This window comes from Bos indicus x Bos taurus, chromosome 29 (assembly GCF_003369695.1).
Source record: "Bos indicus x Bos taurus breed Angus x Brahman F1 hybrid chromosome 29, Bos_hybrid_MaternalHap_v2.0, whole genome shotgun sequence".
Classification (NCBI taxonomy): Eukaryota; Metazoa; Chordata; class Mammalia; order Artiodactyla; family Bovidae; genus Bos; species Bos indicus x Bos taurus.
In genome coordinates, this window is record NC_040104.1 from 11,063,865 (window position 1) to 11,075,948 (window position 12,084).

The 12,084-nt window shown below is 60.5% G+C and overlaps 1 protein-coding gene across 8 annotated transcripts in view; it reads left to right on the forward strand.

The window, feature by feature from the left end:
* Positions 1–3,974: 3,974 nt before the first annotated feature.
* Positions 3,975–12,084, forward strand: part of SYT7 (synaptotagmin 7) — a 64,744-nt gene continuing 56,634 nt past the window's right edge. For all 8 annotated transcript variants that reach the window (XM_027532744.1, XM_027532752.1, XM_027532748.1 and 5 more), the window contains exon 1: positions 3,975–4,174. In XM_027532744.1, coding sequence (XP_027388545.1) covers positions 4,144–4,174 — 31 coding nt within the window. In that variant the 5' untranslated portion in view covers positions 3,975–4,143. The remainder of the gene's footprint in view (positions 4,175–12,084) is intronic.

The window sequence follows — 12,084 nt, forward strand, 5'->3', positions numbered from 1 at the left end:
ACAAGGTGGCGGAACAAGTCACTCCTGGCCTGGCACATCGGCAGGCTCTGCCGTTGCCCTGCACAGCTGCCTCTCGGAGCCCGCCCCTCCTAAATCAGGAGTAGTGCTCAGCCTGAGCCTCTTGCTACATGGATGGTGGTGAGGAGAGAGGTGTGTTTGTTCTGTCACGTGAGCTGCACAAACGGCTTCCTCAGCATTTTATTAATAATTCAGCCTATGGCCAGGAGGGTGGGGTAGAGGGGGACAGGAGCTATGGGGAGACAGCAGCATTGGAGACCATGCCAGGTGGAGGCCAGGGGAACCCAGGAGCCCTGCCTCCAGCCGTGACCTAGCAACGGAGCCAGGCGGCCTCAGGGGCCCTGTTTAGGCGAGTGCAGGCCTGGCATCTGCTCCTGCGGGGACAGAACGTCCCTCCCTGCTCCCTGTCCCTCCTGAAGCCAACCCAGGACACCTGGGCTCTGATGACAGCACCGTATCAGAAACAGGCCTGAGGGGTCCACAGCAAGCACTGCACCGGGCCTTGGAGAACCTGGTGCTGCCAGCATTTCCTGCCACGTCACGGAACCCAGGACACAGGGGCCAGCAGCATCAGAGAACGAGAGAGAGAAGGGAAGGCGGGAGGCAAAATTCCCAGCCCCTTACCACCTGCGAGGGACCAGGCAGAACCGGGGGTGATTCACACCCTCTAATCTCCTTTCTCAGAGAACCTGCTCACTCCCCCAGGCTTCATTTCTTGCTTGTGCCCAGCCCTCAGGGACTGATCAGAAGACAGGCACTCACAGTTGGCTTGGCTTTCAGTGATGCTCCAGCAGGAGAGCGTAGCCTTCACAAGCAGGAGAACGGTTCAAGGTTAGACATCTGGAAGAACTTCCCTGACAGGCAAAGCATGGGAAAGGGGAGTATGTGGTATCCCTGTTAAGGATAAACAAATGACAATGGCATTCAGAATCATTCAAGACTAAGTGCTATGCTCCCAGTATCATTTTACATGCTTTAATTGTACCATCTCATTTAATCTTTGTAATAGTTGAAGGAAGTGGGCATTATTATCTCCATTGTACAGATGAGGAAACTGAGGCCCAGAGGTGTCAAGTAGTCTTCCCAAAGTCACACTGCCATGAATGGCAGAGCCATATAAATCTATATTCTTTCTGATGACTGCATCCCCTAGACGGAGTGACTGAGGCCCAGTGAGTGTTTTTAGAGCTTTTCCTGTGTTAAGCAGGAAATAAAAACCCACCTGAGGTTTCCAATGCCCCCAGACCCTCAGATTCTACAGTGATATTTCATGGGGTTTATCTAGTATGTCCAAGGGACTGTCCAGCTCTGACATTCTGGAACAATGGTTGTCTAATGCCTGCTCGCAGAAAATGAGATTGAAGTTTTTAGTTTTGTAAGGGATAAGCTATAAGATCTTGGTGGGGAGCAAGCACTGAGTCTTCTCACAAATCTCACAGTGGTTGGCATAAGGCTGGGAGTCAGGACCAATGGTTCTATACCTGGTTCTCTCCCCAGCTCCCTGGGCTTTAGCTCTGGGCCTCTAGCTTTCCCTTGAGGCCTCATTTTCACCATCTGTCACCTGAAGGGTGGCCTGGGTCCTCTCTCAGAGGTCCTTTCCACCCACTTTGAAAGAGTCCGTGATTCTAGATGCTTATAAAGACCTAGTGAGTCACAGAGATGAATTCTGCTGTACCCTTTCTGGATTCTCAGGCTGATGGATTCGGGAGATTCCTGAACAGGGAGTTTTTTGGTGTGCTATCCATTCATGACAGGGGTGTGGGCAAAGGGATGGAAAGGGTGGGTGTGGGGAGGGGTGCACTATTTGCTCTTCACCAGGGCACTGGGCTTCCCTAGTGGCTCAGACAGTAAAGAGTCTGCCTGCAAGGCAGGAGACCCGGCTTCAATCCCTGGGCCAGGAAGGTCCCCTGGAAAAGAGAATGGCTACCCACTCTAGTATTCTTGCCTGGAGAATTCCATGCACAGAGGAGCCTGGTGGGCTACAGTCCCTGGTGGGGGGACACGACTGAGCACTAACACAGGGCAGTGAGAGAGGCAGCTCGGGGTGGGGGTGGGAATAAGCCAAGCCTAGAGACCCTGGAATCCCAGCCTATTGGCTTGGCTTTCTGGGGTGTGCGAAAAAGGGGTGTGTGGAGAGTACCTGAATTTTTGGCTGTAGATGTGACTGGCTGCAGAGTGTGTGAAACAATGGCCCTTGACCAGGGGCGGAGGAGCTGAGATTTCTGGCCACTGAGGAATTATGGGCTAGAACCTACAGATGCCTTTTTTTCCCCCCTTCCATTTTTAATTAGAACATTCAATCCAAGGAAATCTGTTCTCTACCGGAACAATCTTCATGGAGGTTTGCTTGGGGGAATTTCCTTGTCTGTTTCTCAACCAGAAAAGCTGTGGGTGGAGGTGAATGTGTGTGTGTGTGTGTGTGTGTGTGTGTTATAGGCTCCATGTGAGTTCACGGAGATGGTGTGTGTGTGTGAGTGAGTGTGCTGGGGGAGACTTGAGATGGAGGCTTGTCCCTGGGGTGCTGGCTGCCTGCTGCTCTTTGGGAAGGTGGAGGTGTGGCTGGGTGTGAGCTGTGCAGTATAAAGTCCATTTCTCGAGGTGACAGTAGGAATCCTTGACTCTGGAAAGCCTGGTTTCCCTGCTGACTGCATTCTCAGTGGCGGGGAGGGGACGATGCTGCAGCAGTCCCCGGGATAACGCCCTCCTGCTTATCCCCTTCAGTTCAGGGTAGGGGCAGGCCCTGTGTTGTTTGACGCTTCGGTGTCTGTACCTCCTTGTGTAGGAGTGTATTTGTGTGCCTGTGTGTGTTGGAGGGGCGGGGAGAGTGCTGTGGAGGCGGTGTCATTGATTAGGTGTGTAGGTATGTGCAGGGATGCATTTCTGGACCTGAAACCAGCAATGGTTTGGTTCCAGGCTTTGACAAGCGTTGGTCTTGGGCCAAGCCTTGGGCCCCTTCTCCTCCCTGCCCCAGAATCAAACAGTTCCAATTCTGTAGAGAGAGGAGAATTAGGGTTCACCTGACTTGGACTGTGTTGAGCTGACAGAGGCAGGGAAGGCCAAGTGAGACCCAGGGTTGGGAGGGCAAGGAGGCCCTTCCTTCTTACTCACTGAAGGGCTGGGGTCAAGGAAAACAAGAGGGCAGTGGAGTGGTGAGAGGGAAGCAGGGACAGAGGTTGAGATGTCTGTTTTATTCTACTGTGTGGCTGGGTTAAGTAGGGAAGGTCACTAGGCCTAGTCCCTCGCTCAGGGTCGAGATGTTAGACCTTTCGGTTCCAGCTATGCGCAAGCTGTGGGCATGGCCAGCGTGGTGGACCCAGCTCAGCGTTGGCAAAAATCCACTCCTGGTTTTTGCACACACCAGCTTCCCTTCCCGGGACCGCCGCTCTGTCGAGCCCCGAGCTGACGCCCTTCAGCCGCCACCGAGTGGAAAACGCGGAGCGGATCCGCTCGCCTTTTGGAACGGAGTCAAAGGGCACCTCGGAGGAGGTGGCCGGCCTCGCCGCTTTGCCGGGTTCGAAGCCGCTGCCATCCGGGGCGCACCGGCCAGCTGGGGCGCCTGGTGCGGTGGGACCCGCAGGCCCGAAGAGCCCCGCCGGCGGGCTCCGTGCCCTCCCCGCGGGGGCTGCGGGCGGGCGGGGCGCGGGGCGGCGGCAGTGCCCTCGGGGCGGCTCCGGGCGGCGGCGGGCGCGGGCTGCAGTACGGCTCGCGGCCGGCAGCGGGCACCGGCGGACGTCAGGCGGTGGCGGTGGCCACGGCTCTCGGCGGCGGGCGGGCGGCGCCGGCGGTGTCCCGGGCGCGCTCACACACGCGCTCACACACACACATACACACCGCCTCGTACACACTCACACACGCTCCGGCGCGCACACGCGGCGCGCAGGACGGAGGGAGGAGGCTCGGCGCGGCTCGGCGGCGGCGGCGGCGGCAGCGTGCTCGGCGGGCGGGCGGGAGGGCTGGCGGGCGGCCCCCGCTCCCCGGCTCCGCGGCTCGGTGCAGTCCGCACGGCCCCCGCCCTCGGACCCGCCCCCGGGGGTCGCCCGGCCCCATGCCCTGCAGCGGCGGCGGAGCAACGCGCGGCCGCGGGAGGCTCTAAAGAGCCCGGAGGGAGCCGGCGACGAGGGGACCATGTACCGGGACCCGGAGGCGGCCAGCCCAGGTAAGCGCGGCCCCGCGCGGTCTGGGGCGCCCCGCACCGGCGGGCAGGACGGCGGCAGCGCCGGGGCGCCGTCTCGGAGCCCCAACCGGGGGCTGCTGTCCAACCAAGCCGCACGGACTCCCCTCACCCAGGGTCACCCCAGCCCCGGGGGCGCGGGCTGGAGCGGCAGCAGCTCGGACCCCGGCCCCCCGCAGTCAGTCCGGGCACTGCCAAGCTTGATGCCCGGCGCCGGCTTCGCAGTGTCCCCACAAGGACCTCCCCCCCCACCCCCCGCAGCCCAAGGACAACGTGTGTGGCGGAGCGGGGAGCTGCCGCCCCCGCAGTGCCCTCAGAGGCACCCCTGGGTCCCAGGCAGCTTTCGGCCAAGGTTGTGGGCACGGGGAAGCGGAGTGACATCGGCCGTGACAACTGTGAACCGAGAGGGTGCCAGGGGGCAAGTGGAAATCTGGTGCAGCCGCAGGGGAGGGGGGCTTCTGGAGGGCGGTGAGCCCCAGGAACGATGAGAAGGGAGGCAGGGGTACCTGAAGGGAAAGAGAGCAGAGATTGGTGAGAATAGGGGTGCCAGGGGAATGTTCTCCAGGCCTTGGGGAGGGGGGAAGCAAAGAACCCCAAACTCACTCCTGTCCTGTCGGGGGTGGGAGGGGGAGGGGCCGTGCTCCTTTGCATTTCTGCGGAGCCGGGGAGTGGCCTGAAAGCCCACGACTGCTAGGCATCTTGGAAGCAGGAATCTTTCCACCTTTCTCGGGAAATTGCTCTGCCATTTCCTCCTTGGCTCCTGATGACGCCTCCTCACACAGTGCCCACCTGTAGACAGGTCCCCTGCCCCTCCTCCCCAGGCTCAGTCTCAACTCCCACCTGGGGTGCCCCACCCCAGACCCAGCACCCCCAGTCTGCCAGTCCTAGCAGCAGGGTCTCTGCTTCTGGGTTTCTCTCTGACGCTGAAAGCACGACACCCAAGCCCGAGGACTTGCTCCCAGACCAAGAGCCTCTAGGCTTACTGATGCTAACCTCCGGGGTCTGGGGGCCCTGGGTGGGGGGAGGGACAGCTCTGAGGTCCTCTGCAGAAGGGGCCTAGAGCCCCAAGGCTTTTGAGGGCACTCCTGTGGTGCCAGCTTTGCCCGCTCTAGCCCCAGCCCCACATTTGCTCCTTCCCTCACATTTGCTCAGCCTGCCCCCGTGTCTGTCCTCACCCTCATCAAGTCATAGCAGCTCGAGCCCACCCAGGAGGACCTCCTGGGTGCCAGGCATTGCACTCATTCTGTGCTTGCGTATATGCATGAAAGAGGACTCAGTCTCCCACTCTATAGCCTCATGGCCACCTATGAATGTTCTCTAGGTGACGGCTGAAGGGACAGTGCCTTTGGAGACCCCTCCCTTCATTTCTCGGGACCCAGATCACCCACCTTGGCACCTTCCCCCAAGTGGGCTGCCAGCTTCCAACACTGAGACCAAGGACATAGGCGTTCTCTTCCTTGGATCGCACTCTCAGAAGCCAATAGCTCAGTGCAGAGACCAGCTCTGGGGTGTGAAGGTGGAAGGGGGGATGCAGTGAGAACTCTCCCCTCCCCCTGCCAGGCTGGCAGCCTCCTGTTAGGCCAGTGGCCTGGGCCATGCCCTTGTCCCCTCTCCTTCCCTCCTCTTTCCTCCCACGCCTGGGCACCATGACATCACCACAACCCCAAGCACCTCTGCCCTCTCCACGGAGGCCAACTTGATGTGCTTGGCATCTTCTGGGCAGAGGGCTTGGAACCCAGTGCTGCCCCCTGGCCTGCTGGCAGCCCCTAGACTTTTCCTTCTCCCCCTTGAATGGGCCTCCCTGTCTGAGCCAGAGACCTGTCTTGCCCACTCCAGTTGCAGGACTCACCAGTCCTCTGGCAGGGCCAGTTCTGGTGGAAACAGATTGGCCTTACTTACAACCGGTTTACTTCTGTCTGAGGTGGGCAGTGGGCTGGATGGGGTCAGAAATAGGCTGCAGAGGGCAGAATTTGCTTTTGATCCTAGATCTCTGGGGGTCTCTGAGGAGCCAGGGACCTCAGTCTGGACTCTGCGCCCCCTGGCCTCCCTGCCCACCTCCTTTCATCCCTACAGCTCCAGGCCAGGCATTCCCCCTTCCCCAGCTCACCCCAGGCTCCCCGGACTCTGCTCCCCCAGGCAGGGAGTGTGTCCCCCAAGGCTGGCACTGGATGGGAGTAAGATATGCCAATGAATTCCTGTGTGATTCAAGCCCATCCCTCTGGTCCCCCAAAGGCCAGTGGACCTTTTACATCCTCATCACTTCATCCCACTGCGTGGAACACCTGCGGCCCAATCCTTTCAAAAAAAGATCTTTGTCTCCTGTCCTCTCATGCTCCCCACTGCCCCCGGCTGGTTCCAGAAGGTCCCTGTGGTACTCTCTCCTGTAATCCATGCCCTCTGCAAGTCCCCACATGGCTCAGCCTACTGCTAAGACCATTACCCCAACAGGGGACAGGCAAGCCTGTGTGGGCCCCTGGCCCACAGGCCATTCTCTTCCGGATCTGAATTCTCTTCCTTGGCTGAAGCAACGGAACTGTGGGGCAAAGCCCGAGCCCAGTGAAGAAGGAAGACCAGCCCCCCACCCCACACCTCCATCATTCCTGCTCCAAACTCTGCCCCGCCTCCCCCCTCCCAGCCAGGCCTGCAAGCTCTCCTCCACCTTCCCGTGGACAGGCAGCCCTCTCCCGGCCCACGGCCTCCATCTTCTGTTCATCCCGAAGCTGGGCTGGCCTGGCCGCTCTGTGTCCCTGTCCCCTGGCAGGGCAGGGCCTTGGCTGGCCCACAGGGGTCAGCGTTGCAGTGGGCAGGCAGGACGGCAGCAGAGAGGGAGGCAGGGATAGGTGACCTTGCGGTGAGCGAGTGAGCAAGGCCAGAGAAGGAAAGCCTGGGCTGGTGCGGTCGCTCTGGGAGAGAGTTCAGGTCCTGAGGGCCGCCAGCTCTGGCCCCAGCCCTCCCTGAACTTGTCCTTGGGGATAGTAGTACTTAAAGTCTCCTCTGTCTGTCCACCTGCTAGCGGACTCTGCTCCCCCCTACAGCAGCTCTGCCGGGTACGTCATTCCTAAGGAGTGTGGAGAACACCCCACGGGCCAGGGGGCCTTGGCACAGCAGGTCTTCTCTCTCAACCCCAAGACCAACCCCTCCACCTGTGGGCACAAGTGAGGGGCAGAGGCTGCTGGCTGGTGTGTGGGACAAGAATCAGGGCCTGGCCGAAAGGGCAGATTGGGGCTATACACTGTGAGGGCCATCAAGGTCAGGGACGGGGGCTGGGGTGTGGGACGGCCCAGGGAGGCCTGACCATCCTACCGTTTCACAGACTCTCCCCTCCCACCCCCACCCACCCCACCTGCACAGGCCCAGACCTCCCAGGCCTGCCTCCCGGGCTTGAGTCAGAGTCTCGAGCTGAAGATCACGGGACCTCCCGACGGGCCATGGCTGGTGGCAGGGCTGGATGTGTGACTTCTGTGGGGCTTGGGTCAAGGTAGCCAGCACCCCCAGACTGTAGCGTTTCTAGGACCAGCCCCCACCCTTGGCCTTGGGTTGTGCTGTTCAGTGGCCTTGTGCGGACAGCTTGACTAACAGGCTGGGGGGCTCAGGACCAGGGGATGGTGGAGGGGAAGAGAACCTCACAGCCCCTCCTGGTTCAGGAAGAAGGGCTCGAGCAGGCTGGACCAGCATGGGAGTGCACAGGCCAGGAGGTGACAGGGGAGGCACAGCTGGAAGGCAGAGGAACAGGTGGGCGTCAGGTGGACAGAGACAGGCCCCGGGCAGCTAGGGCTTGGCTGACCCCAAGCTCAGGCCCCAGGGACAGTGAAAGCAGCGTGGGGTGACGCTGGTGACAATGGAGGGCTGTCCCCTTCTCGCCGGCTCCGACCTACCCGAGGGACAGGCAGAGGAGGGGTGGGCGGTCCCCTCTCCCCCTCCACCTCCCTCCGCCTGACCCGCCCACCCGCCCCCTATTCTCTCAGGGACTCTGAATTCTTATTGAATCCGCTGGACCGTTTTCAATAGCTGCTTCCCCCAGGGAGTGAGGCCAGGAACAGCAGAGAGAGGCGTGGTGAGGGGGGCCTCCAGGAGGGTGTGGGGGCTGGGAGGTGGGGGCGGGAGGCCCAGTCCTGAGCAGAGGACTCTTGGCTGGAAGAGGAGTCGGCCGTACAGGCTCCCCAAAGGCTCTGAGGCCTCTCGGGTGGGCCCGAGAGGCCCTGCATGGGGCCAGCACCCTGTCACCTGGGCATGCCCGGCAGGTGGCACATGCCACCCGTAAGGTCAGCGCTGTCTGTTGGGGCGGTCACTGATCTGGCCTGCTGCCGGAGCCAGCCTGTGCCAGACCTAGCCCGGGTGACCGCCCGCCTTGCCAGGGAACCCCAGCCAGTGGTACCAGGTGGACCGTGCCAGTTCCACGGACATGGACGTCCCTGACCTTCCGGGCAGCGGGGGCAGCCTTGCTGGGCCCTGTCCAGCTCGTGTCTAGAGGGCAGGGCTTCGTCTCACCCCGCAGAATTCCCCAAGGGTTGGAACAGAGTTGGTAGACAAAATGGGACCTGTGGAAGGGGCTGGATGGTGCCCAGAGCCTGTGCCCGGAGCTCTGAACCCAGCTGGTCGGAAGGTGGGCTGGTGCGTCGGGCCTGCCCCGGGAGGCTCTGCAGCATCTGCCTGGAGGGGTCCCTTGGCAGAACTGTATCACCTGCGGGGCTGAGCTGGAAGCTGACCCAGACGGTGAGCTGGGAGGTTTGGGGAACTGATGGATCTGAGTGACTGCGGGTGTGGGGCCCCAGCACCCAGGAAAGGGAGGGCAGGGCCGGTGGGCAGAAGTGCTGGGCTGTGTATGTACCTGGGTGCAGGCGGGTGGCAGCTGGACGGCCCTAATAGCTCATCCAAGTGCCATGCCCGCTGTAAACAGGAGCTAATAAGTGGATTTGTAGCGAGGTGTGTCAAGGTGCGTGGGGAGCTGTGACAGAGAGCGTTGGGGGAGGGCAGCTCCCCTGGCCCTGTACCCAGCCAGGCGGAGCCTGTGCCCTCCAGGGGCCCTGCCTGCCCCCTGCCACACCCTCCCACCTGCCAGCTTGGCTGCCTGCAAGGCCTCCATCTGCTGGGAGCAGGGCCTCACCTGGCTGTGCAGTGTGCACGGCAGGGATGTTAGGGTGGATGGGGGGGTGGGGTTGGAGCTTTGGTGTGTACAGATACGGGGAGGCCCAGGACAACATGTGAATCTGTCAACATGTGTGTGTGTGTAACTGGGTGTGTATACGTGTTTCTCCAACTCGATGTGTGTGTGTATACACCCCTTCCCAGAGCTCTCAGAGGAGAACTGCCTCCCCCCATATTGGTAGTGGCCCTGCTCCTCCGATGCCCTTCCTGGGGCGGAGGGAGCTGGGGTTCTCCAGCTGGCCAGGGTAGAAAGACGGTGACCCTTTCTGCCCATCGGAAGAGGCGGGCCGGAGGTGCTGGTTGCCTCGGAGAAAGGGGAGAACTTTGCACCTGTAGAACCCTGCCAGCCCTGTGGCTCCCGAGCGCTCAGGAGCCCCCAGAGTGAGAGGAGAGGTGCCAAGGCATCCATCCTAGCAGGTGGGGGTCTCACAGCACGGGCTGGCAAAGCGTGCACCCTGCTTCCAGCTGGGGTGGGGGGTGGCGTGGGGTGTGGGAGGCCTCGAGGGGTACCGGCGTGAGGCACTCCATGAGGGGAGCAGAGGAGGGAGCTGTGTGGCAAATGTGTCCAATTAAATTACTTCAAACCCTGCCGCAGCAGCTGCTCCCGGCGGGGCCCTGGGTACAAATTGGATCCGTCTCATTACCGCGGGGTGGTGTCAGCGGGGCCATAGAGCAGTGGCCAGCTCAGCTAGCGCACGGCCAGCCCCCTCCTGCCCTGCCCAGCCTGGGCCTGCCATGACACCTGCGGGTACTGGCTCCCTCCAGCATCCCTCAGGTTCCTCAAGTCCCCTGGGTCCAGATCCTGGGGCTCCCTGTATACCTTCTTGCCATCCCAACCCTCACTCCTGGCAGCCCAAGGCTTCCTCTGCACCCTCACTTTCTTTCTCCAGGAAAATGGGAGTTTCCTGCTTTATGGCAATCCACTCCCATATCCTTGCCTGGAAAATCCCACGGACAGAGGAGCCTGGGGGCTACAGTTCATGGGGTCGCAAAGAGCTGGACATGACTGAGTGACTGAGCCGACACATCCTGCTTTATAGGGGGTCCAGCCTAAGGAAACCCCTCTTAGATCATCCAACAGACTTTGTTCCCTCCACTGATAGTAACAGCAGGACAATAATAGAAAGTTCTTATTTATGGAACATTTGGTATGTGCTACGCACTTCATGTCCATGCAGCAAGGGATGGCTTGCTTAAGCCAGGTGTCTGGGGTCAAACAGCTTCTGGTAGAGACACTTGCGACTGTGTCCCTAAAGCAAGTCCCCCCACCACCCTGGCCTCAGTTTCCTCCCCTGTTAAATGGGTATGATGCTGGTTCTTACCTCCCATGGAGTCAGAGGATGAGGCGAGATAAGGCAGGAAACATCTTTAGCAGAAAGCCCAGCAGATAGTAAACACTCAACCAGCGACAGCTGTTATCAACATTACCCTGCACTGAGTGATTGATGTGTGGGATGCGGGTTCTGGAAGCTCCAAGGAGGACAGGCCTGCCTCAGCCCCACTCCACCCTGCTGCCGGCAGTGGGAGGGCTTCACGGAGGCAGTGTCGGTCCGTCTACTTCAGAATAGCAAAGATGTGTGGAGCATTCAGTAGATGCCACGTGCTCTTCTAAGCCCTCGATGTACGTTAGCTGGTCCATTCTCAGACCACCCTGGGACGGCGGAACTTGCAGTTAGAAGTTGATTTGGGACCAGCCACACTGCCAGACCCAGGAGCATGAGCCTCGGGTCCAGGGTTTTGGGTTTTGGAGGGAGAATGAGCTTGCCACGTGAGCAGGCAGGAAGGAGTCATTCCACGTGGTGGGGACAGCATGTGCAGTGCCCTGGACGTGTGTCAGGTCTCGGCCGGTCGAGGCAGCAGTGAGTGTCTAAGCCTGCAGGGCTGGAACGGAGGTCTTTGGGGGCCGTAGTAGGAGACTTGAAAGGCATGGCAACCCACTGCAGTATTCTTGCCTGGAGAATCCCCTTGGACAGAGGAGCCTGGTGGGCTACAGTCCGTGGGGTCGCAAAGAATCTGACACAACTGAGCAACTAAGCACAGGAGTCGAGGCTTGGGCCAGCTGATGAAGCTCCTGGCGTTCTGAAGTAGGAAAATTGGACATTTTTTTTTTAATTTGGGCAATGGCAGGCTATGGATGGCTTTTCAGCATTCTCTATGAAGAACTTTAACGCAGCAGTGTGGAGGGTGGGAAGCCTGGTGGCAGGCCCACCTATGGAGCTGCATCCCCAGCCATTAACGTCTTTGTTCCCACCTCTGTCCAGCCCCTCCACTGTCTCTTACCTGCCCAGGGCTGTGTTGAGAGCACCCTTAGCAGGAGGTCTGGGGCTCTGCCCTTGGAAAGCTTGTGGTGGGTAATGGGCAGTCAAGGGAACAGCCTGGTGCAGGGGGACATGGCTGTACACCCCCAGGGGCTTACCTAGGGGGCCGGGGTATCAGAGGAAGTCTCCCGGGGAGAGATGTAGAGCCAAGTGGGGTAGTCCCAGGGCCCACTGAACACAGTAAAGGCTCCTGAGAATCAGTCCTGCACCCCACCCCCCACCATGGGTATCAGGGCTTGGCCCTGGAGGAGCCGTACTGCTCAAGCTCCAGCTGCCAGGCCTGAGCTCCAGAGCCCCACTGGAGCCAGCCTGTCTCCACAGCAACTAGGCAGGCCGCCCCCCTCTCCATGCCCACGGCCCCTGGCACAATGGCCCATTCACAGCAGGGCCTGGGTACGTCCTCCCACTTCCCTAAGGGGGTCATCCCAGAGC